The sequence below is a fragment of the Sesamum indicum genome, linkage group LG7 (genome assembly GCF_026168435.1).
Source record: "Sesamum indicum cultivar Baizhima isolate 11 linkage group LG7, ASM2616843v1, whole genome shotgun sequence".
Lineage (NCBI taxonomy): Eukaryota > Viridiplantae > Streptophyta > Magnoliopsida > Lamiales > Pedaliaceae > Sesamum > Sesamum indicum.
Genome location: NC_142663.1, coordinates 9,840,136 through 9,864,994, shown reverse-complemented (window position 1 = coordinate 9,864,994; position 24,859 = coordinate 9,840,136). Strand labels below are relative to the sequence as shown.

The 24,859-nt window shown below is 31.9% G+C and overlaps 2 protein-coding genes across 4 annotated transcripts; one reads left to right on the top strand and one right to left on the bottom strand.

Annotated features, from left to right (window-relative positions):
* Positions 1 to 635: 635 nt before the first annotated feature.
* LOC105166484 (transcription factor bHLH128) lies at positions 636 to 10,636 on the bottom strand. Of its 2 annotated transcripts, XM_020695563.2 has the most exons (7): positions 10,134 to 10,636; positions 4,026 to 4,339; positions 3,652 to 3,789; positions 2,595 to 2,660; positions 2,465 to 2,508; positions 1,884 to 1,952; positions 636 to 942 (listed from the first exon to the last, which is right to left on the bottom strand). In XM_020695563.2, the coding sequence occupies exons 1-6, from the start codon at positions 10,543 to 10,545 to the stop codon at positions 1,907 to 1,909; spliced, it is 1,020 nt and encodes a 339-aa protein (XP_020551222.2). In that variant the 5' UTR covers positions 10,546 to 10,636; the 3' UTR covers positions 636 to 942; positions 1,884 to 1,906. The 2 variants fall into 2 exon arrangements, with proteins under 2 accessions (XP_020551222.2, XP_011084160.2); XM_011085858.3 differs by lacking the exon at positions 2,465 to 2,508 and having other exon boundaries at positions 10,134 to 10,631.
* A 5,239-nt stretch (positions 10,637 to 15,875) lies between these two features.
* On the top strand, positions 15,876 to 24,859 carry LOC105166483 (putative aldo-keto reductase 2). Of its 2 annotated transcripts, XM_088882702.1 has the most exons (6): positions 15,876 to 16,447; positions 19,840 to 20,266; positions 22,351 to 22,551; positions 22,971 to 23,143; positions 23,217 to 23,319; positions 24,299 to 24,859. In XM_088882702.1, the coding sequence occupies exons 2-6, from the start codon at positions 20,018 to 20,020 to the stop codon at positions 24,659 to 24,661; spliced, it is 1,089 nt and encodes a 362-aa protein (XP_088738828.1). In that variant the 5' UTR covers positions 15,876 to 16,447; positions 19,840 to 20,017; the 3' UTR covers positions 24,662 to 24,859. The 2 variants fall into 2 exon arrangements, with proteins under 2 accessions (XP_088738828.1, XP_011084158.1); XM_011085856.3 differs by having other exon boundaries at positions 15,876 to 20,266.

Sequence of the window (24,859 nt, the reverse complement as noted above, 5' to 3'; positions counted from 1 at the left end):
ATGTAGTCAGTTTTAAAAAAAGATGAGATTACACTTCGAAACCACTAATCAGGGAAATTAATTTCTATTAAATTTTAATAAAAATTGACATCATCTCTCCCATTAACTTTAACGGACAATTCTTTTTTTCAAATTCAAATTTAAGAAAAAACAAAGTTCCTGTGCACATAATTAACTATATTGTGAAAACTACTGCAAGCAGTATAAGAGCGTGAATACTGTCCCAACATTACACTCAATCCCGATGATTATGGACTCAACTCCGCACTAATAATAGATATAAAACTATAATTTTAAAATATTTTATGGCGTCTATGGTATAAATAATAAAGAGTGAGCTTTTTTCGTAATTTACTCAAAATTATCTTAGTCGAAATTGAATTTGAAAAACTATAAGCGTAGAAGAATTTTTCAAACCACATAAATATTGGGCAATGAATTACGAGCACTCCATTCAAAAAATAAAAAAACTAAACTTGTCCATATAGTTACCTACTCTCAGCTAGGAAAATTGTAGAGCTAGATCTTTCTACAAAAAAGAAGTGAGCATGAAATAGCTCAAGTGTGAAATTTGCTGAGGACATGATGTCAGAAGAATGCAAATGCCATTTCTTTTTCCAATTTAAGAGTGCAAATTAGGAGAAAGGGGTTCAAATTTTGAGGGTGCAAAACGCCAATTTCTTCTCTGGAACAACAAAATAGAAATATACACATCCTGTGCCCAAAATTTAGAAGCAACAACGCAGTCTGTCTGGATAAGTTGCTTCTTTATATACAAATCTGGGCTATGCTCAGCCTTTGCATAGCCTGTTTTCACTGAAACTAAGACCCCTACCATGTGTGTTCTTTGCTTTAACAACAGTTGTTCGACCGGTCGATCTTCTGCTAGCCCGTTGTTTTCTTGCATCCACACGTGCAACAATCGAGTTCTTCGTTGAGCTTCTGAAATAATAGAAAGACCAGGACGTTAGGTGAGTTTAGTCAGATTGTGAATGCATGCGGAAAATATGAAACGAAAGTAACGAAAGACATGGTCCGGAAAATTGTTTTACGTGCACGGTTGCTCAGAACGGGTTTCCACTAGGATAGTTTAGGGTGAATTATGATAAAAGGTCACCTGTTAACTATTTATAATAGAGCGGCAGTAAATCACTGTAAAATTATAAATTTATTCTTCGATATAATGTTGGGACAGACTCTACACTCCCACACAGAAAAACATTATGGTGCATGTGTAGAGATCAATATCAAGTTCCACTTCCACTGTAGAATATAATTTATATATAGAACATAAAAAACATAAAAGAAACATGCCGTTGTGAAGATATCATAAATTCTAAAGAATTATGTAGGCAAGAACTTCATTCCTCTTATCACTTTATTAAGATGACGAATTGAGGGCAATTCTTGAATTTTAACTATGCTAATCAAGAGCTCAAAATGATGTAATGGAGGGTTAAATGCAAGAGGGCACCTGTGAAAATAAAAGAGGGGAAAAAAAAAAAGAAACGGCAGAGTGACCCCCTGAAGTTTTAACCAAAGGGCAAAGAAACCCCACGGCAGACGATAGTGAGCTTCTTTTTAAAAGTACAAAGACTGCGTAGCCGTTGTTTTTTGTTTAGGTAGATTTTTGTTCATATTAGTACTTCCACAGGACATAAAAGTGTGATTAATCCAAATAATGCATGAAAACCGGAAATCTCTCTTGCATTGATATCTTGTCTAGAAAGAAAAAGCAATATAGTTACACGAACATTAACAGATCGAATGAAAATGAAGGAAAAAAATGAAAGATATACAATTATCAGCAACAACGCAACAACGACAATTGCTATTATTAGCTAGAATCTACAAATTAGGGGAAAGGACGTCTGTTCACTCACCTGAACCTGATTTTGAAGGCTTCTTATGTGTTGTACTGCCAAATCCAGCATGTCAGCATAGCTAGTTTGCTGCAACCATATGTTCTCATAAGATATTCACCACACCTCAACTAGACGTATAGCAGACTCGATTTACTAGAGCAGTTCTTGTTGTATCTTCTATTTTATTTAACATATAATAAACACTACATGTGTTGATAAACATTGCGTCATTAATTTATCTTAAGAAAGATTTTACACATGTGCTTTATATATGTAAAACGGAATTGAAGGGCAAAATAATTTTTTAGTCCCATAAAATAAGGGAAGAATTTTTTTTGGTACCACAACTATGACAGGTGACGCTGTTAGTCCCATAAATTACAAAATCATGTTTTTTTGGTCCCAGAAAATGAGATTTTGGGCCTTTTTAGTCCCAAAATTACAATGGCTTTTTAGTCCTAAAACCACAACATACGTGACTTTTTTGGACTAAAAATACGTGATTATGAGTTTTATAGGGACTAAAAGCGACACCTAACAAAGTTGTGGTACCAAAACAAATTCTGCTCTTGTTTTATGAGACTAAAAAAGCATTTTACCTTGGAATTGAAGATGCAACAAGAATTATGGCCTCCACAATTGTCTGCAAGCTTACTTGAATGTTTTTATTCCCCTTGAAGGCAATGAGATCCTAATTGAGAACAAAGTGAGTATGAATATATATATTACCTTATCCATGTTTGGAACAAGATCCTGCAACTTCTTTAGCTTTCCGCTGATTCGCGTCCTTCTCTCCTTCATGGCCAGGGGGAAAGTATCACCAGTAAGATGTAGAATCCATGCACCATATAAGATTTTCACTTATCATACTCAAACTTAGATGGAGAGATTGAGGAGGAATTGCATTTTTCGCTCCATAATTTAGATCTAGTACATTTTCAGTCCCGTTAATTGCTCATGGAGTTCTAGAAAATAGTCTGCATTTTTGGTCCCTCTGCTAACTTATGTTAGAAAACTGATGAAAAAAACCACATGCAAGTCACGTGGTCGACCGTTATCTTTTTGGAATGGAGGAAACGACCATGTGACTTTGATGTCTTTTCCATCAATTTTCTAATGGAAGTTGGTAGAAGAACAGAAGTGAAAGTTTTTTAAAGTTGTGGTGTGTCTTCAAAATTCCCATCAACAATAGAACCAAAATAAGTTATGAGACGTAAAGTACAATTTTCAAACAAATTGATATAAATGTACTTGATCATCATTTAATGGACTAATGCAGTACTTATTATCTTCGCTTTTGTGGAAAACCATTGTTATCACTAATTATATATTTGCATTGACAAAAATTTTATTTGGTCAGTATAGTTTTCATAGTTTTAGTAATATCTATGTTTGTATAATAGTTGTCATTAGCAATAATTAGTGACAAATTTATGCGTAAAAATTATCATCATACACAGTTAGTAATACATGTATAGTGACGCTACGAATATAATATATATAATTATGTCACTGCACATATGTTATTAATTGCTTATAGCTTTTTCGTCGATTAATTTCATCCATATTCTTGTCACTATTAATAATTATATCATAATAAGACTAAAATTATTACCACTTAATTTATGTCTTTAGTGATAATTTCAAAATTATTATTTAATATTTTATCATTGATATAATCTTTTATTGCAGTAATTCTGCGAGTGGTAAGCATACACTTCCACCCGAAAAGGCAAAATAAGAGATTGAGTATGACAATGAAGAGAGGAAAAAACATAAGTCGTACCCTCTCTGCAATGCTACGAGGATGGGTCGCGCAACCACGCTTGGCACGTATTTTGCATGGAACCGAATCCTGTGGAATGTGTAGTAACTTATCCATCGAGGCCATCTCTAGCGCTCCTTGCGGCAACCCAAATTGAAACTGATAAAAGTAGGATCATAAGGGAGTAGAGCAACTAACAAATACGGGTAATTTTAACTTTCATGCATTTGTGTCATGTCGTGTCCGTGTTCATGCATCACTGTTAATACATAACAACTCTCAGCTTCCTCTTTTGATCATTGACTATTCAAGGATTAGGTCTTTCCACGTGAAAAAAAGAAAAAAAAAAAAAGAAAATGTTTCTACAACTAAGACAATCAAGACTCTAGAAATACCTGAGATTCTATGTCGTCAACGTCGTTAGTGATAGTCTTAGCTCGTTTGGGTGGGGCGACAGAAAACGTTAGAGGATTGGTGTCGTCCCACATTGTAAAGCCACCAGCAGTTGCATAAGAATGAGTAGATTTTCGTTGGGCGTTATCCGTACTAACGCCATCGCCCACATTCTCAGTTTCTTCAGAGATCCGAGAAAGCGCTTCCTTCGGCCGAGTGAAGCTGAGCTGAGAGTTCAACCTTGATATTCCACTACCATTATCAGTCATCCCCTTAGAATTATAGCTGCTCCCTATCCCTCTTGTAATCGAAAACCCTGCTATTTTTGCTTAGAAGTTTCACATATCTTACAAAGGAAACAACAAATCTTGGAAATTCTTGACATGAATGTGGGTGCCAATTGCCAAAACAACTTCTGTTATCTATCACGGTCAGATAAAATCGATACGAAAACTTAAGTTTTGACTACGGTTAATCAACATTGACTATGGTTTTACTTATGGCCAAAATATTTGCCTCAATTTCTAACTATAGCAAATGTTTTGGTCTCTCTTGCAAAAACAACGACTAATAGTCATTGTACAGTTGCGGCTAATTAGTATTCCCCAGAATTTTTTTCCTTTAATCATAATAATTAACCATAGTAAAAAAGAATATTTGTTGTTACTTGCATGAATGGTAGTTTTGTGCTAAACATATCATATTAGGCAAACAATGGAATTCATGAGATATGGGTTTTAATAAGATTTTTCTTGACTTGAAAAAAAAAACTAATAATTTTTCATGATATAATATAGGAAGTAACTTAAATGTATAAATAATTTAAATTATGTGGATTTAAGTTCAATGAAATGTAAGTTGGAAATATGATTTTTTTTTTTTTTGGTCATCGCTAATTACCATAGCTAACAATTAAACAAAAAATCATGATGGATAGTCACTACAAGAAAATAAAAAAATTAGCAGCAAAAGAAAATTAATGAAAATTTTAATATTATCACTAATTATATATTTAGTAACAATAATTTTTATTTTGTCACAATATTTAAATTTCAAAGTTTTAATAGTAATAATTATTTTGTAAAAATTGTAATTAGCAAGAATTTGTAACAAAATATTGTGCATTAAATTGCCACTAGAAATAATTAATGACACATGTATAGTGATAACATAATGATAATAATCACTTCTCGCCACTATATTTGTGTTGTCACTATAAATGTATCATTAATTATCTACGGTAATAACTTTATACACAATTCTTGTCACTAATATTTATATAGTGACAAAATCAAAATTTGTTGTAACTCAATATATTATTTATATTGTTGTTTGATATCTTGTCACTAATATTATATTTTTTTGATAGTGAGTAAATATTCATTGTTTCGCAATATCTATTTTGAATAGGCAGGGGCCAAAATTTTGATCATATTTGAAAACCATAGCAAATGTTTGCCATAACTAAAATCATAATACAGACTTTAATCATAGCTAAAATCATGTAAATGTCGATTAACTATGATCTAAAATTTAAGTTTTCACGTTAATTTCTCTGATCGTGATTAATAGTATTTACATGCTGTGATTTTTTTAAATTTGAAATCCTTATATTCTTCGCAAAAATGTATTTTTATGACGACCCTCCAAAAATTATTGATTTTTCCACAGAAAAAACATTCCTACATAGTGGGTGAAAAGTGAAAAGTATATAGGGATCTTTTATCCATTTATCATTTTTACTGGGGGTAAAATGCTATTAATCCATAGATTAACTCGAAAATTCAAAATAAAAGATTTAATTTTGACAAGTGAATAAAAAAACCCATAATTTTACATCAAGAATAAAATAATAAAACAGTGCATAAATTAAAATTTTATGCTTGCCCGAGATTTTGATAGTAGTAGAAAGGAAAATTGTTTTCCAAAGAAAACAATTAACTAATAATGCTCATATATATGCTATTATTACTATAGAAAAATAAATATGGACATATGTAAAATAAAAAGTTAATGTTTAACAAATTAAATATATAAGGAATGATTACACTCACTTTTCTAAAAAAAAGTTTTTCTTTGCCACTATCCATGATTTGATATATTTGTGTTATATATATATTATTTTAATTATTTTTTTATTTTTTTGATAATAATAAAATAAATAAACCTATATAGACCCCCTATGATTTCAAAAATTATATTAGTACCCCTGACGTTCACTTTCATTTAAAAAATAATTTATTTGAAATTAATAAAAAATTCGGATAAAAATTTATATTTACCCCCAATTAACTTATTAATGATTTATTGCAGGTCAAATAAATTTTTCACGACTAAATTATCCTTATACATCTTCAAATGTTAATGCATGTGAGAAGGTATATCTTTACTATAGGGGTAGTTTAGTAAGAAAAAAAATTACTTGACCAGTAATAAGTCAATCAAAGATAAATATTAATTTTCATTTAGTTTTCTTTTGTTAGTATCAACAAATTTAGTAAATCTTGACTATCGAATGAACCTATCTATTAAATTAAAAAAAAATCGAGTATATTAATATAATTTTTTAAATTATAAAAAATATTTATATAATTATATCAAATCTCAGAAATAGAATGTACAATTATCCCTATACTATAAATAAATAAATAATTACATATTATATGTAGGTGGTAAGGGTCTGAAAACATCGGGCTAGCGCGTACTGCTAGTTAATATACAAGTCATTAAATTGTGGACGCACGTGGTGGGCACGTGAGGCCCGAGGTTCTGTCGGGTCAATGGATCTGCCCACCCCCCATGGTATATAAAAACTACAATTCTCCTCCGCACACCCCCCACTTGTCAAGGGCAATTTCGTAAATTACTACTTCCCTATTTTTCCATTATCTTTTTCTGATTTCCACATGCTTGTGATTTGTGACTTCACGTGAGTTTCAATTTTAGGTTTGGCTCCTAAATATCCTACTTTTAATTATAATAATAAATATATCCATAATTAATATTAAATATTTATAATAAATTAGGGCATGAGACGATTTTAATACAAATTACTACATTTTTGTGATCTAAAAACTGCCGTTTAACTGATAAGATATTCACAAATTTCATATCGATTTAATTGTTCAATTAATATATTTTATTTTTATTTAAATTTTTTTAAAAATATAAAAAAAAATATTTATTATACGCACACAACACTACAGTGTCTAGTTGTATATATATATATAAGAAAACCCTTCACCCAATATTAAATCCAAAATAATTCCTCGAACCAAAGGAGATATATCGAAACTTTGACTTTTCTAATTGAGTCAATATATATATATATATAGAAAGACTGAGGGAGTGGGGGTTAATAAATATACTAGTGCATTAATAATCTTATTTAATATGTGTACGTAATTTAATTTTTTATTTATTTAAATAAAATAGAATAATTGATGAAGCTGATTAATTGCAGGAACGATTGCAATAACTCTTACTTTTATGGTGAGAATAAATTATGGTAAAAATTGAAAATTTAGTAGTAACAAAAATTATGAGTGTTTTTATGAAAATAAAATAAAATAAAAAAAGTTGAACGTGAAACCTTAATAAATAATACAGATTTATACAAAAGAAAGAAAAAAGCGGTTTGATGGGAAAACCGGGGGCGCGCACGTTGAGGAGACGCGCGCATTCATTGGTTGGTTTCACTTCCATGTCACGTAGAGTGAAACAAGCAAAATGGCGTCCCAACTTAGGTCAATGTCGTGGTGCGCCCCATCACCCAACTTGTATTATACAATTCCCACCAACTATATATATATACACACACTACTTGTTGGAGTTGAATTTACACAAATAGCCCTATTGTCTTCCGAATATGCCAACTCAGTCCTAACTTAATATTTAATTATTATAATAGGAATAATCACAAAAATAATAAAGATATTATCATTGGAACTTAACATAGGAGTTCTTTTTATTTTTCAATGAATAAATTTCTAGCAACACTAATTAATTATGATATTTAATAGCTAATAAATACAAAATAGAAAATTTTTAATTCAAATATAGTTTGGTCGAATTAAAATAATTATATAATAAGTATAATATATTTCCACGTAACTGATCACTTTTCCTGAGCTCTACACCAATCAAATAATAAGTATATTACAATTGTCATATAATAAATCCAGATTTAACTAAACTAAGATTTTTAAAATATTTAGGGGCCATTTTGCTATTTTTATTTTTAAAAAAAACCTTGTTTTTTTAAGAGGTTAGGCCAAAATACACAAACACTCCATGTGCTTTACAAAATTAAAGCTACAACCAATGAAATTATAATTGTAACTACAACTACACCTTCTATTCAGATGAAAAAATTACACAAATACCCCCTGAAAAATATTACACTAACACCTCTTAAGAAGTGTAGCTATAATTCTATCAAATACAGAGGTGTTCGTATAATTTGATCTAACTTCAGAGTTGTAAAAAATTACACAAATACCCCCTGAAAAATATTACACTAACACCTCTTAAGAAATGTAGCTATAATTCTATCAAATACAGAGGTGTTCGTATAATTTGATCTAACTTCAAAGTTGTAAAAAATTACACAAATACCTCTTAAGAAATGGAGCTATAATTCTATAAAAATACAGAGGTGTCCGTATAATTTGATTTAACTTCAGAGTTGTAAAAAATTACATAAATACCCCATAAAAAATATTACACTAATACCTCTTAAGAAATGTAGCTATAATTCTATAAAATAGAGAGGTGTCCGTATAATTTGATCTAACTTCAGGGATATAAATATAATTTGCCCTTGTTTCTAATAGTTATTTTGAAGGAGTCAGGTGCATGTATTGACTCAGTCTCTAAACAGAGAAATGTTGACAGTGTATATAATAATTATTCATATTTGTGTAGCTAGGTCAAGTGGCAAGAACAAATAAAGTGTCCAAAAATTGAAAATAATATTAATAATAATGGTACTTATTTATTTTATTTTTTTGGAGGAAATAATAATGGTACTTATTGGTGGCATGTGAATTGCCTATTCCAAGTCCTAATGCAGCTCATATTTCTAATCAATGCCTAATTATTTACTTATCCTCATAATGTGACACACATTCGATGCGTGTGTAAATTATTTAAAAATTACAAATAATAATTAAGATTTTTGTTATACGTATATATACTATAAGAAATATAATAGTCAATCATAGTTAATTACTATAAATAATAATAAATAATTATAGTAAATAGTCATTGATTACGATCATACACTCGTTATTAGCCGTGGTCCCTGCAAGAGTTACTAAAACATTTAGGCATGACAACTGATTTTACCATGGTTATCGGCTGTGATAAATAATTTTATCATAATGGAAAAAAATTAATATTATTTAATTATGATTAATAATAATTATTATTTATGAATTTTAGCCATAATTAGTCATAATTAATATTGTAGCTAATAGTAATTTTTTTATAGTGGTATTTATTTAATTAATTTGTGTAGGAATAGAGGAAGATGAACACAAAATTTCAAAATATAATAGAGAAAATAATAATACTTTATGATAAAAATAAGTAAGAAGATATTAAATAATTCATAATGATAGAGAGGGGAAAACATGAAAATTAAATAAATTGTCAGTAACTTATTAATTGTAAAAAATTAAAATATCAAATTTAATAAATGATTTTCTATCATACTTTTATATTACACACTGATGTATATATTGCTGGCGGCTCACTTTTAAATAATAAATTAAGCTGATTATTTTTTTTAATTTAGAAAAAAATACAAATCAATTGTGCATTTTTACAATACAAATTTACGATACGAAAGTGTTATAGAAGATTTAATAAAAACATTTCATCTTTAATTATTAAAAGTGTATAGATTTTTTTTTAAAAAAAAGGGAAGAAATAAATAAATAAGTAAATGAAATAAACAAAGACATGCATAGGCGCAACTCTCATTGGATGGATGCAAAGCTACCAACATCGAGTTAGAGAATACGCAGAACGTCGTCGTATGATGAGCTAACAAGAATGTCAACGTTATAAACTCTGGCATGGGAAACAAAAGAACCACAACGTACCGTTATCACCAGCAGCAGTAGCTAATTGATTAAGAAATCCAGCGGGTGAACTGCTGTGCCGAACCAAAGAAGAAGAAGAAGCGCCGCCTCCGCCGGAGAACCCATAAGACCGCTGCAAACCGACTGTTTTAGGTGGGTCGGGCTCATTGTTGGGTCTTGAGAGGTTGTGAATGATGTTGGGTTTGTGTGTGGGTTCAGAAGCTTCGGAATTAGAGAAGAAAGTGGGTGGGGCGAGGTGAGGTTGGGGGGGGAATTCCCGGGTGGCTCCGATGACTGAGTCGACGGCGGTGGAGAGGAGGGAGCCGGGGGCGGAGGGGTAGCGCATGAGGCTGCCGCCTCCGCCGCCGGAGCTGCCGGTGGGGTCCATGGAGCTTTGAGATGAAGAGGATGTGGAGGATGGGAACATATTCATTCTCTTTCTGGGTAATGGGTGTTGGAAGGAGAGCTGAGAATGGATGAAAGGGTAAATTAAAGAAAGGAAGAGAGGAGGGGTTGCGGGATTTTAAAAGTGGATGCAACTTGTTGAGGAAAAGTCTAGGAGCAATGATTGCATCACCCCTGGGTGCTCCAAACTTAGAGCCATCAACCACATGTCCAATACCATTTTTTATTTTATTTTATTAAGAGAGAAGTATATAGTATTTATAATTAATTACATTTAGATCCTTATAAGAATATGAAATTATATTTTTCCCCTAAAATTTTTAAAAATATACTTATATCCCCTCTAAAAATATTTTGTTCACACATGAACCTATTCCATTAGGGTTCGGATGAAAAATGCTGATGTCAATAAAAAAATATTATATAAATTTTTAATTTTGTCATTCACTTTATATTTTCATGTATATTTTTGTATTTGTAAGGAAATAAACGTAGCATGTACATATAAAGTGAGGTTAAATTATTATATTTTTTTTCTTATAAATACAAAATTATTACATGGGATTATTTAAATAAGGGGTGAAATTAAAAATTACACATTTTCTTGATAACAGTAGTATTTTTCATCACACCAATAATACCGTAACGAACGGGGTCAAGTGTGAATGAAGAGTTTTCGGAGAAGGTGTAAGCGTATTTTTTTAAAGAATATTTCCGAATATGCATAGTAGTAGTTGGTTATGAACAAGGTTACGAGAATGAGAATATTTTCATGTTTTAAGAATTTTAACTTCGGTACGTGGAAAATTAGTTAAATAAAGGAGTAATAGTTGGCATGCTTGAACCAAGAGGCGAAATGTAGTTTAGCCCATTGATATATGAAATAAGCAATTTATTTATTTTGTGAAAAAGAATAACAACGATTTCTACCCTCTTGTATTTTTAAAAGTGGAGCAGAAAGACCCTTCACGTGTTTTTGTAGGTTTCACGGGACATGTTTTTATTTTTTTATTATTTTAATATAAAATTATATTTATATCTTTACTTAAAATTGTTGGATCTGATTTGAATATAAAAAAGGCCAAAATTTAACTAATAGGTCCAATAATTTAGATTTTATTTAATTTAAATTGAAAGTGCATGTTATATTTATATAATATATAATTAAAATTATATAATATATATACTAATTATAATATACATGGCACGGGGAAAGGGGGGGGGGGGGAGGCAACGATGGAGGGAAAGGGCGGGTGGCGGCGCGCAACCTGAAGGGGAAGCTGAAGGGGAGGTGGACTAGCATAGGAGGGGAGGGCGATGGAGGTGGGCGGGTCTCTGGCGGTGGGGGGTGGGTTAAATTATAAAATTATATATTATGTATATAAATATTATCATGTATATTTATATGTTAAATGATATTTTATTCTAAAAATCATAAATATTCATATAAGAGTGCGTGTAATACACTATATCTCTTAGGAGTGTAAACAAGTCAAGCTCAACTTTTTTTGATGAACTCAAACTTGAACTCGTTTGCAATAGGATGGCTCAAGCTCGACTCTTACATGATGAACTAGAGCTCAAGCTCGAACTTGAGCTTGATAATTTTTTTATTTTATTATTTTATTATTATTATTATTATATTAAATCATGAGATTGAATCACTAAATTTTTACATAAATTTATAAGTAATAAAATAGATTGCATAATGTATACTATGTTATAAATATACCAAAATATAATATGAAATTTTGATTTATTATTAGAAATATAAACTACTAATTAGTTTAGTAGTAATATAATTAGTAAAATATACTAAAAAAAAAAATTCATACTGAACAATTTAAAAATTATACTGAAATGATGCAATCGAAATACATAAAAAAAAATTTATAGTTGAGATTAATATATATTCACAATCTGCAATAAATTTATATATTTATAAATATTAGGATATAATTATTGTAATTGTCTTTGTTAGATAATACTATAACAAGAATGATTGCACTTGTAGTTGATTTATTTCAATTAATAATAGTTCATCGCTCTTACCTCAAAAAACACTTCCTCCAGTATTTTGCTTATGTATAATTACATTTATATTCTTTAAACTATGGTTTACACACAAATCACTCATATTATTTGCATAATTACAGAAATCATCCGCAATAATAAAAAACATAGAGTTGTTTGTGTAATGATGACATTTTTTATAAATATATATTGATTTTTTTAAATAATGAGCATAATTTATATAATAACGTTGACGCTTTTAAAAAAAAAACATATATATATATATATAATTATGTAATAAATAAATATAATTTATCTGAATAGACGACAAGTTAAGAAATGTAAATTTAGTTATCCCTTTGGTTTATCAAATGGTAGCACATAGCCCCATAGGTACAACTTGGCCTATTTAATTATTTTGAAGTTTGTATTCACTAATTCCCATTGGCCATTGTGTTACAACCAAACCAAGACGTGGCATCTTATATATCTCATCATTTAAGTAAAAATGACTACAAATTCTACCTACCAAATATTTTCCACTTTTCTTAATAAAACTTTAGTTTAGTAATTAGATGCTATAAATAAAAATAAGGGATAATTACTTTCTCCTTATAATTTATTTCTAAAATTTAATTTAATAATATTTTTAAAATTAATTATAAATTTATCATTACTAATATTTTGTAAAGTCCCATAATTTTATTTTATCGACCCAAACATAAAATTTAACATCTTATAAGATATATATATATATATATATAATTTAATATAAATATTTTAAAAAAGCTCAGCCAAACCCCTTTTTGATCCGAAGCAAAACCCACTCTTTTGAATTCACAAAATGGACTTTTCAAACACATAATCGAGAGCGTTGCACTTTTTTATCCCACAATTTAGCACATTTAGTCTCCGATAAAAAGTTTCAGTATTTTTTATTTCATAAGTTTTAAAAACTATGGCATATTTGGTCTTATAAGAAAAAAGTTGTGGCATTTTTTGTCCCAAATACTACAATTTTTCAATTTAAGAAATTAAATGTGCTAAGTCTATAAATTGTGGAGCTAAAAGTACACTATTCTCTATCATGTGGGATTAAAAGTATAATTTTTCAGTGGAAAAGAGAGATTGACCAAAAAGTAAGTAGAAAATTCCCAGTAAGAAATTGGGTAGATCCAACTCTTAACTAGCAAGTTTAAACGCATCTAGAAAGAGGCCATACGTAAATCCTAGCTTGAAAATGTTGAGAAGTGCAGCAGGAAAAGAGACCTTCTGCCGGGTGTAGTAAAACCTTGTAGCGTATTCAGTCATCAGCACACAAAGAACTGCAGAAATCACATCATTTACGCCCAAAGCTCCAAACGAAAGAGACACTGTTTGCGCAATATAAAACCCGCCGAGTAAGGATATGCCTCCGAACAGAACCCTCCGCGATGGTTTCTTGAAGTAATCTTTGGACGTTTCGGGCATGATTCGTATGATGTCTATTAGTCTTGGAGGGCTCCCGCTGTTGTCCTGAGCTGCCCGGATTGCAGCAGAGTGAGGAGCTGATTTTCTTGGTTGCTTACACGTGTGTAGTGTGCAGGGAAGCGTCAGGGTTTGTTTGCGGAGGGTTGGAGGACAAGGGCAAAGAGTGGTGGACTTGGCCATTTTTGGGTGATACGATTCCAGAAGAGTTGCATTTCAACAAACTGTAATAAGATGTTTGGTCATGAAGGGAAAAGAGATTTGTGGGGAAATTAATAAAAAATAAACTAGGATGTTATTTTTCTTTTTTTCTGAAAGCGGATGTTTTCTTTTCTTTATAACTAGATCTTGCGGGGGTGAAGACACGTGATCCACGATTGAAATATTAGTTGTTTACCTCTTTCGAGAATCAGGACGTAATACTATATCATATGGGCTAAGATAAAAACAATTTCTTTATTTAGAGGACTATCTTAGGCATTAGAGATGCTAGTATTTATGATGTTTGAAAATAATGGTTAATGATAAAATAAATAATCGGGACGGATCCTATTTTGAAATTTACTAGCCACTTGAAATGATTCGACTACAGCGGAATATAACTTATAGCGACCACGTAGAAACACAATCATCTTTTGTCAAGATCAAAATACAATGCAGTAGTCTATTGTGGATCCTCAAGATTTGAGTCTAATTATCGTACTATCATAATTGAGGAGTTCAAGTCATATCGATCATGCTACTTGGACTTTTATGTGACAAGTCCTCGCGAGTCAGTTCAGTCGACTTGATATTTCTTTATCATCCATCCACTAATAATATATAGACATCACATGTCAGTTGTCCATAAAACGTGACATTCATCATATTCGTTAGTACAAATCTCAATAAAACCCTCGAAGTTTTTTTTTGGAGTTCTAAACTTGGAATATTTCAGACCAAGTCTTAAAAGTCGATCTCATATGTGCAACCTAACTTCATTATTGGTTGTTGACGAGGGCTTTCTCCATGACATGCAATTATAACATTTTATAAAGTAATTTAACAAAGATGGCCATATATGAACCTTTATTCATTTTACTCAACATTACAATGAAAAGAAATTGCTATATAGGCTACAAACAACCAATCTAATCGGTAATTTTTATTACCTATTCTAACACTATAAAAAAATGGAAGCACCATTAATTTTTTTATTTATTTTCCCTTGTGCTGGAAATTCTCCCTATCTGGATAACTAAATTCTCCAAGGGACCCAAATACTCTACTAGGAATAAATCTGCTGCTTTTCAAAACCTGTTGGCCCGTCTAAATGCTTGTCCCTATGACCACCAGAAATTCGCCTATTCTGCTATCCTCCGTCATTACAGCATGGGCCCTAAAGAGGCCGAGATGATCCCTGCTGCTTGTATAGCCCTTGCGGCCCACCCAGTTTTTGTCTAGAAGAGATTTTTAATGATAGAGAGTATAAGTTTATTTTGTTGTGTGTACCTATGTTGGCAACTAAAATGTTTCAAAAGCTGTGGCAAGATCGGGCTACCAATGGGAAGTAGGGGGAAAGAGATCCAGCTACCGACTCCTCTGCCACGCGCACCTTGATGGGGATTTCACTGAAATATTGAGGTCGCAAAATTATATAATAAGGTCGCGTGGTCCTCAGATGTTGGTCGCAAATTAGTAAGGTTGCAAAGGTGGTCGCTTATGGGTTAAAAGCCATGTTAAACGGGTCAGGATTACTCTCGGGTCCGACCAGCCTATTGACCCGGATAGGTGTCACTCTGAGAAGATGTTTAGTCATTGCATGAATGACATAGAAGCAACACATGTCAAGTGGTGGAACCCAGGATCTCCCCTATAAATACTCCTGTCTGCAGAAGGGAAAGGTACTTCATATTCTACCATGTTATTCACAAATATAGATCGCCAACTTTTCCTTCGACCTCAACTGACTTAGGCATCGGAGTACCATCGTCGGGACGAAACCGACTAGCTTTTTTGTCTTATCCTCAGGTTATGAGATTCGAGGAGGTGACGTGGGAAGATCACGGTCGCAGGACGTGATCGCACAAACGAGCCGGATCACACCCTATTGAAGAGTCTTTCTTCTACCCCAGCAAGCTCTACTACAGCTGGCGATCCCAAGGGAAACTCACTACTGATTCGCTGCTCTCTCCTCTCAAGTGGGCTAAGGGTCAATCTGGTTTCCAAATGCCTCTGGCTCCACATCCTGTTACTCGAGCATGAACTCCTTTCCCTGGTGAAGAGCGACAAAGTGGAAATACATCCCCAATTGGGCTTTGACAGAAGGTTATTGGACGAGGGTGAGAACAACCTGGCAACGGATTTCCTTGGGGGAGGGGGTGTGTGTTCATACTCTGCTAGATAGGAGTTGCGTGGATAACCTGCCTCGTTCTAGAGCTATGGCTCTCTTCGCGTCCTACCTCAGCAAGGTAAGTAATACCGACAAATAACTTAATTAGTAGTATAAGAGATCATACTTTAGCAATTTTAATATTGGTGCTTTCAATATATGTATGCATATTACCGTGTTGTAAGAGGTAAAAACGGTTAAATGAGTTAAGAAATGAGTGTTATTGCTCGATTTTGTTATAAAAGAGAGATTGATGCAGAATCAAAGCTCTATCTAAATACGAAATTACAATGCTCATTTAAACTAATATGGTAGCAAAAAGGTGAAAAAATTGTATTAGGTAGGCTCAAAGTGTAAAACATATATCAAAACATATGAACGTGTGAACGAGTCCGTTTGATCGTCTCTTTCTGATCATGTCCTCCCACTGAAAGAGCTCTCTATTTATAAGCAACTATAAAGTTGTTGGAGAAAGTATAAAATATAGAGGAGCATGATCTCAGAATTGTTGGATAATGTTGAATCCCCCTAGATCCCCCATGGGCAGCATGTGGAGAACCTTTGATTTTGGTTGGAGGACTTCAGGTCTCTAAGTCTTCTTGTGAGTCTGTGATACCTTCTTAGATCAGGGTCCTCTTGGATTTGAACTGGTTGAATTTCTTTTGGCCAATCTATTTTTGGGTGACTCTTAGGCCTTATGGGCCTTCTCCTGAACTGGGCCCCTTGAGGGGTACCATCGGCCTTGCATTTCTTTATTCTTTTTGGGCTGCTTTAACCTCTTTAGGTCAACCCATTTTTATACACATCAAGGTAATTGACGTCTTTGCTTTTTAAAATATTAATTAATTTATATATTATGTTATTTGATTGATTAATTTATATGTTATGTTATTTGACTAGTGAATTTATTAAATATAATTTCTACCTGATGTAATGTTTAATCAAGAAATTTAATAAATTTATGATTTATATATTAATGATTGGTTAAATCTTCTACTTCAACTAAGGATGTTATAGTCAATTAAATTAAATTACTGAATTTAAAATTTAGTTGGTCTTATAATTGATTTATTCAATTTAATTGAATATATTAAACAGATACTTAATTAGATCTGGAGGTATTTAATTAAATGCTATAATAATAGAAAATTGATGGCTTCCTTTAATTAATCTATTAATTAATAACTAATTCGAATTACATCGACATGAACATGGACTAGCAACACGGAGCTTATGATGATTGTCATTTTAAATTATATTGGCTATGCAAAATTGGAGGAATATGTGTGTATCATGTATGAGTACATATAAGTACTAAAAGTGGTCTTTCTTGCGACAAATTTGAGTAAAATATTTCTTGAAAGTGTGCATTGGTAAACAAAGATGAATATAATATTGGGTTATCTATTTGAATTTTAATATCCTTCGAAACTCTATCGAGCTAAGTTTACAACATGATTATTATATTGATTATGTGGAATTTTGGTATTTGTTATGAACTTCCGTAGGAAGCTATTTCTGGAATTCTTATGTATCAAAGAGGTCCCATTTTTATATCTTGATATTGTTCAGTTTGTTGTAATATTTACTATGCATCCGATCTTTAGATGATCTATTTTTCATATGATTGTTCGATTGGGTTTATGAATTTGGTCAAGTGGTTCTCGCAAAGCAATCAATGGGACAGGGATTGGACGGTTTGTAGAGTATGTTGTGGTTGCATTAGGCTGTCAGTAGAGGTTTCATTATTCTATTCCTACTTGGTGTCCTTCCATGGGCAACCTAGAGGTTATCTGTGTATGATTGGGGCCACCATATACTTAGGAACGGCCAGTTTCATGCAGTGGTTAGGTCGCTCCCTGCATGGAAAATAAGGTAGTAAACGGTCTTTCTGGAGATATAAGGTGGTGATCATGTGATTCAGTTCTTGTATGATATGATCTTCAAAGGCTTGATCGTTGTTGTTGGCATTCAATGTGATGTGTTCAACTATTTTTATTAAATTTTCTGCTATGACTATATATTTTTTTGACATACACCTAGTTATGACCTCACTAAATTTTTGCTTACGTATTTTGTATTTCCTCCTCTAAATACAAATGTTATCTTGAACAAACCGAGGCCTAGCAGACCTAGGAAGGAGATTGAGGTAGTAGGGAAAGACGGTAAATTTTTAGGATATGTTATCTGAGTGGCCTTTAAACAATTATTTTTCATGAGCTTATTGTAGTTATGGTTTCATTTAGGTCGTGTTCCAATAGTAGGGCCTAAAGTAAAGGTCTTACTTTTGGAGCGTGACACACATTATGTCAGAGAGTGTCAATATTATTTATCCGTACTATAATAATAATAATAATAATAATAATAATAATAATAACAATAATAATGATGATGATGATGATGACTATTATGGTAAATTAAAATCACCTCCATTGAGATTTGATATAATTAAAAATATCTCATCGTTTGATAAATTACATATACTCATAATTTTAACGTTTGTTTAACAACAAGCCTATTTAATTAGCATTTTTTAGGTTTTCATTTAATTTTGTGACAAACTACCTAAAAGCTCGAATTATAAATTATAATTTTATGCATTTTTTAAAAGCTTTTTATAATATTTTTTTTATGGAGTATGCCCTATAAATTATTATTTTACCAATCCTAAAAAATTATATATTTATAAGGTGAAGTGCTAATTTTCACCTCAACATCTAGAAAGTTAGATAATTCAAATGAAATTAGATAATTATTTTTCATTTGAATGCATATACATAATTTCTCCTATCACTGAAAAATATCCATAACCATGCCATACTCCAAATAATGTACCCTTATTATTAGTATTCACAATTTTTAAATAATCAACCCATCCTCTAAAAATAATAATAATAATAATAATAATAATAATCAATCCACTCAGAACGGAGAACAGAAAGAGAATACTATTCGTAATATTTGGAGAACAGAAAGAAAATACTATTCGTAATATTTGGATTTGTGTTTTGAGTGTTTTGTTTTGCGATTTGAAGATAGAGAGAAAGATAGAAATAAGTAAGTGTGTGTTGAAGATAAGTGGTATATTTGAATTTGTGTTTTGAGGTAGTTTAAAATATTTTAAAATAAGTTGTGTAGGTTTAAGTTTTGGAATTCAGGAGACAAAAATTACTTTTTATTTTTCAAATTATATCTCTTTTATATATATTTTTATATATAAATATTATATATTTAATGTTGTATTTTTAAAAGGCAAAAATTATTTTTTATTATCAAATTATGTCTCTTTTATATTATATATATATATATATATATATTATATATACAGAAAGTTGAAACATAAAAAAATATCCAGATAAGGTGTGAAAACATAAAAATAAATATTAAATATGTTTTATTTTATGTCGAAAAATACAAAAATATGAATCCAAACAGAGTGATCGCATGTGTCGCAATTTAAATAATTTCTAGAAGTAGTCTCGGCTGTCGGGCATCCAGCCTATCGTCATCGCCGCCATAGGCAAGAACACCCTATCAACATCTGCATAATGCATGATATCATGTTGAATTTCCGTCCCTATAAAGCTGCGCCTTGGACCAAGATGTATAGAGCACAGGGGGGAATCAAACTCGGCCGGGAACAGAAGGGATGGCGGCAACAGCGATGGCGATGGCGGCTACGGTGGCGGTGGACCTGCCGAGGCTGAAGCTTGGGATGCTAGGACTGGAGGTGTCGAAAATCGGGCTGGGCTGCGTGGGGATGTCGGCGACATACGGCCCGCCCAAGCCCGACTTCGAGATGATTAAGCTACTTCACCACGCTGTCGATTCTGGGGTCACCTTCTTTGACACTTCAGATTTCTACGGTCCCCACACCAACGAGATACTTCTGGGCAAAGTGAGTTGCCGCTTCACTTCCCCTTTTTGGTTGTCTTTTATATCTTGCTACATCTCTTCTTTGGGATCGGGAATATATTGTAATAATTTCTTATGAAATTTGATATAATTATACGTAAATTTTTTATAATTTTAAAGATTATATTTAGTGTTTTTAAAATTTATATCCGTATAATAAATAGGTTCTCCCATTAGTCAAAATTTAATAAACTTATTGTTATTAAACAAAAAAATTGAATGAAAATTGATATTTAACCTCAATTGACTTATTATTAACTTATTGTAGGTCAAATAATTTTTTCTGGCTAAACTACTCTTATAACGGTGAAAGTATAACTTCATACATGCGTTAACGTGTGAAGAGATATAAGGGTATTTGATCATACAAAGATTTATTTAACTTCGAAGATAAATATAGATTTTTGTCCGATATTTTGTTAATATCAACAAATTCAGATAATTAAACTACGAGAGGGACTTATTTGTTATATGAAAGCAAACTTTAAGGTACAAGATGTAATTTTTCAAACCACAGAGAATCATTATTCCAAACCTCATGGGACTGGAGTGTAATTAGCTCTTAAGTTAAAGGACTAATTATATTTATTAAATTTTGTTGGATCTAATTGCAACTAGGACTGTAAATAATTCGAGTCGATCCGAACACATTATTGTTCAAACTTATTTGATTATTATGGAACTTTAAAAATTATATTCGACTTTTATTTGATTATTGATCTAGTCGAGCTTAAATGAGCTATAATGGGATCAAAATTCAATTGAACTTGAGTAATTTGCAAATTTTAAGTATATACTAATCGAATCAAGTTCGGATCCAGTTAAAAAATTTATCAAATAAAAAGTTTTGTTCAAGTTTAGTCTGTTAAATTTAACAAATCGAGTTCGAACAAGCTCAAAGATTTTTTCGAAAAATAATGACAAAAATAATTAAAAAAACAAAAGATGTACCCCCTTTTTTTATTGGATTACTTTATTATATACAACTATATCATAACATATTTACATTAATTATATTTTTATAATGTTTTTGTTTTATCCAATCAATAATAGAAAGTCAATCATATCATTTATTTATTCAAGTTAAGTCATTTAAAGTAATACGACTAATCATTTTGATACTTTGATTTATAATCTCAAAAATAATTTTAATTCTAAAATTATATTTTACATTAACTAAACTGAATATAATTTTTTTTAATTGAATTCAAGCAAAAGAAACTAATTAATGTCCATATGCGTAATAAATGTTTAGCATATATAATTTATAAGCATAAAAAACATTATCCATATACATGTATCACAAAATGTATCAACAAAATACATTAGATATTTAATAATTTTAAAATTGATTAAAAATTTAAGATGATTAATAATAATAATAATAATAATAATAATAATAATAATAATAATAATAACAACTCTTTATCCTTAAAAATAGTTGTAATATTAGAAGGATATTATGATCCAGAGAAAAATTCAAGGAAAAATTGTGTCTTTGTAATAGAATAATGGCTTAAATATATTTTTGATTCTGTAATTTTAGCACTTTCACATTTTTATCCTTTATCTTTTTAAGGTTGCAAAATAGTCTTATAACTTTTTAATATTTCGCGATTTTGGTCCTTCCAGTACCTGATTTTACAAAAGTTGTCAGAATATATCATGTGCCCCTCGTAATTTTGGCATTTTTATCATTTATCTTTCTAGAGGTTGTAAAAAAGTCATATTAATTTTTTTACATTTCACAATATTTTCTGGTCTTTTCCATGTCGGATTTTACGAAAGTTGCCGGAATAAACATGAATTGGAGCAAAAGCCCTCAATTTAAATGAACCGCGTGAGGCGCATATGATTTATTCCGACGACTTTTGCAAACTTCGGCACCGAAAAAACCCAAATTGCGAAATATCGCAAAGTTACAGAACTCTTTTCTAATTTTAGAAAGATAAAGGATAAAAAATACCAAAATACCATATTACAGGAAAAATATATTTAAACCTAGAATAAATATAGATGGATAACTTCATGCACAGTATCAGAAATTAACTTCAGCATTTGATGTAGGCTTTCAAAGGAGGGATGAGGGAAAAAGTGCAGTTAGCTACCAAGTTTGGTGTACGTTTGAAGGACGATGCACTGGATATTCGGGGCGACCCCGAGTATGTGAAGTTTGCTTGTGAGGCCAGCTTGAAGCGTCTGGACACTGACTGCATCGATCTCTATTACGTTCATCGGATTGATACTCAAGTGCCTATCGAAATTACTGTATGTCTTTCACCGAAATCTTGGTGTTCTTTGTGTTTCTAATACTTTAGGTCATTTGGTTATCACTTACGGCTAAGAGGGTGCTTCGCTGAACTTAAGATCTTATAAATTTATACATCTTATAAAATATTTTTAGAGCTTATAACATATTACATTTTTAGTTCAAAATACGTTTATAAGTGTATGAATAAAATGCACTGCTAACATCTTATTAAGATCTTAACATTAAGTTCTCTTTAAGAGTTTAATTATAAGCTCCTAACGTCTTATTTCTTGATGTTATAGACACGATTTCTTTAAAAAATATTAACAAACTATTTGTTACTTCTTGAAAGCTTCTAAACATCTTGTAGAATATTTTGAAAAATGTGCTTTGATCGTGCTTCCTTAAGTCATGATGTATTGCTTCCTTCTGGAAGATGGGACAGCTCAAGAAACTGGTTGAAGAAGGGAAAATCAAACACGTAGGCTTGTCGGAGGCGTCTGCTTCAACGATCAGAAGGGCTCATGCTATTTACCCATTGACGGCTGTGGAAACCGAGTGGTCCTTGTGGTCAAGAGACTTGGAAGAAGAAATAGTTCCTACTTGCAGGTGCATTCTGTTCTTCATTTGTCACTGTTAGAAAATAAAGGAACAATGTTCTTATTAGTGTAGTATCATCCAGAGAGCTCGGGATAGGAATTGTACCATACAGTCCCCTCGGACGTGGTTTCCTTGCAGCAGGTCCCAGCTTCATTCAGAATTTGTCTGACAGCGACTTTCGCAAGGTTGTTGCTCTTGACACTAACCACATGCTTGATTAGTATTATCAGTTTCATCATGTTTTCCGTTTGTGTTAGCGTTATATTCTATGATATGGGGTTCAAATATTCACTGGACTATAGTAGTCGCTTCCGAAGGATTCTTTGAACGCAATTATATTGTAGTTAAATGTGGTAACAATTTTGAATTGTTAGGAACTCAAAATTGCGTAGTTTCAGCTTGTCTGCACTTTTCCAGAACATCAGATGTTACTTTCGTGTGTCTGTAAAAGATAAATAGTGCAACATTATTGGACATAAATTGGCACTGGATATGCGATGACCACTAAGTCTGGCTCGCTTGCAACTCAGTGATAGCACATCTATAGAGTCTGATCTGTTCACTTATACATATTCACATTCATTTATGATCATCCAAAAAATAATATAACTGGTTCATGATATCGTGTTCGTACCACTATCGTTCATTATTTCAGTTCTTATACTGAAACATCGAAATGAACAAGTGGACCTCCAATATGCCAATGCCAGTTCTGATAATTTGGAAAGAAACCCCAATGAGTCGAGCTTAGTCTTTTTCTGTTTAGTTACAATAGAAGTCATATATTAGCTACACTCATGCTAAGTAGTAGAGTGGAGAATTCTATTGGTTCCAGCTTCTTGAATGTTGGCATACATTTTCCTTTTGTCATTTGCTATGGTTTTGATTGCAATTTACATAGCTGGTGAAGACGCTAAAGGCACAGAATAGCAGTACGACCGTAAACTTTTAAGAAAGGGCAACGAGGCTCCTACACGAGGGAGACAATAAGCTTCTTTTTTAAAAGTTCAGAAACTTCTGTTGCTTTCTCCTTTCTTTAAGAGGGTTTTTTCTCTATTATTACTTTCACATGGGGGCTTGCGGCATTTAACCAGGCAAGGATATTGCGCACTGGATTTTAAGCATATTTCGCTTCGTTCTGATATACTTTTTGATTTTTCATAGAGGTTCCCAAGATTTAAGCCGGAAAACCTTGAGCAGAACAAGAAAATATACGAATGCATATGTGAAATGGCAACAAGAAAGGGATGCAGTCCTGCACAACTAGCATTAAGTTGGGTCCTTGCTCAAGGAGACGATGTTTGCCCCATACCTGGTACCACGAAGATCGAGAATCTAGACCAGAATATAGGAGCATTGTTTGTGAACTTGACTCCAGAAGAGAAAGACGAGCTCGAATCATATGCCTCTGCTGATGTGATTAAGGGTGACAGGCATGCCTTCATGTCGAATACTTGGATGAATTCAGAAACACCTCCGTTATCAAAGTGGAGAGTCGGGGGAGGAGATCACCATTACGGTATCTAACTGATCAACAACGTCGAGCAAATCAACGTGACCATATGTCTTTCGTTCAGCTATTTATACGTCTCCAGTTGATCTTCCATCCTCTCTGGGCATTTTAGCAGTCAAAACAAACTATCTTGTTGCCCCTGTTACTTAGATCAAGCCAACTGTTGCACTATAGCATTACTATTTATAGCTATGGAAAACTTTCCACTATAA

Bases quoted from the DNA above. Each gene is read 5' to 3' on its own strand.
- LOC105166484 (XM_011085858.3), bottom strand. From the start codon at position 10,545: ATGAATATGTTCCCATCCTCCACATCCTCTTCATCTCAAAGCTCCATG. The intron at 4,340-10,133 runs GTACGTTGTGGT...CAAAAATAGCAG, and splicing joins TACTGCTGCTGGTGATAACG to GGTTTTCGATTACAAGAGGG. The intron at 1,953-2,594 runs GTAATATATATA...ATATGGTTGCAG, and splicing joins TTGTTCCAAACATGGATAAG to CAAACTAGCTATGCTGACAT.
- LOC105166483 (XM_088882702.1), top strand. From the start codon at position 20,018: ATGGCGGCAACAGCGATGGCGATGGCGGCTACGGTGGCGGTGGACCTG. The intron at 20,267-22,350 runs GTGAGTTGCCGC...CATTTGATGTAG, and splicing joins ACGAGATACTTCTGGGCAAA to GCTTTCAAAGGAGGGATGAG. The intron at 23,320-24,298 runs GTTGTTGCTCTT...GATTTTTCATAG, and splicing joins CTGACAGCGACTTTCGCAAG to AGGTTCCCAAGATTTAAGCC.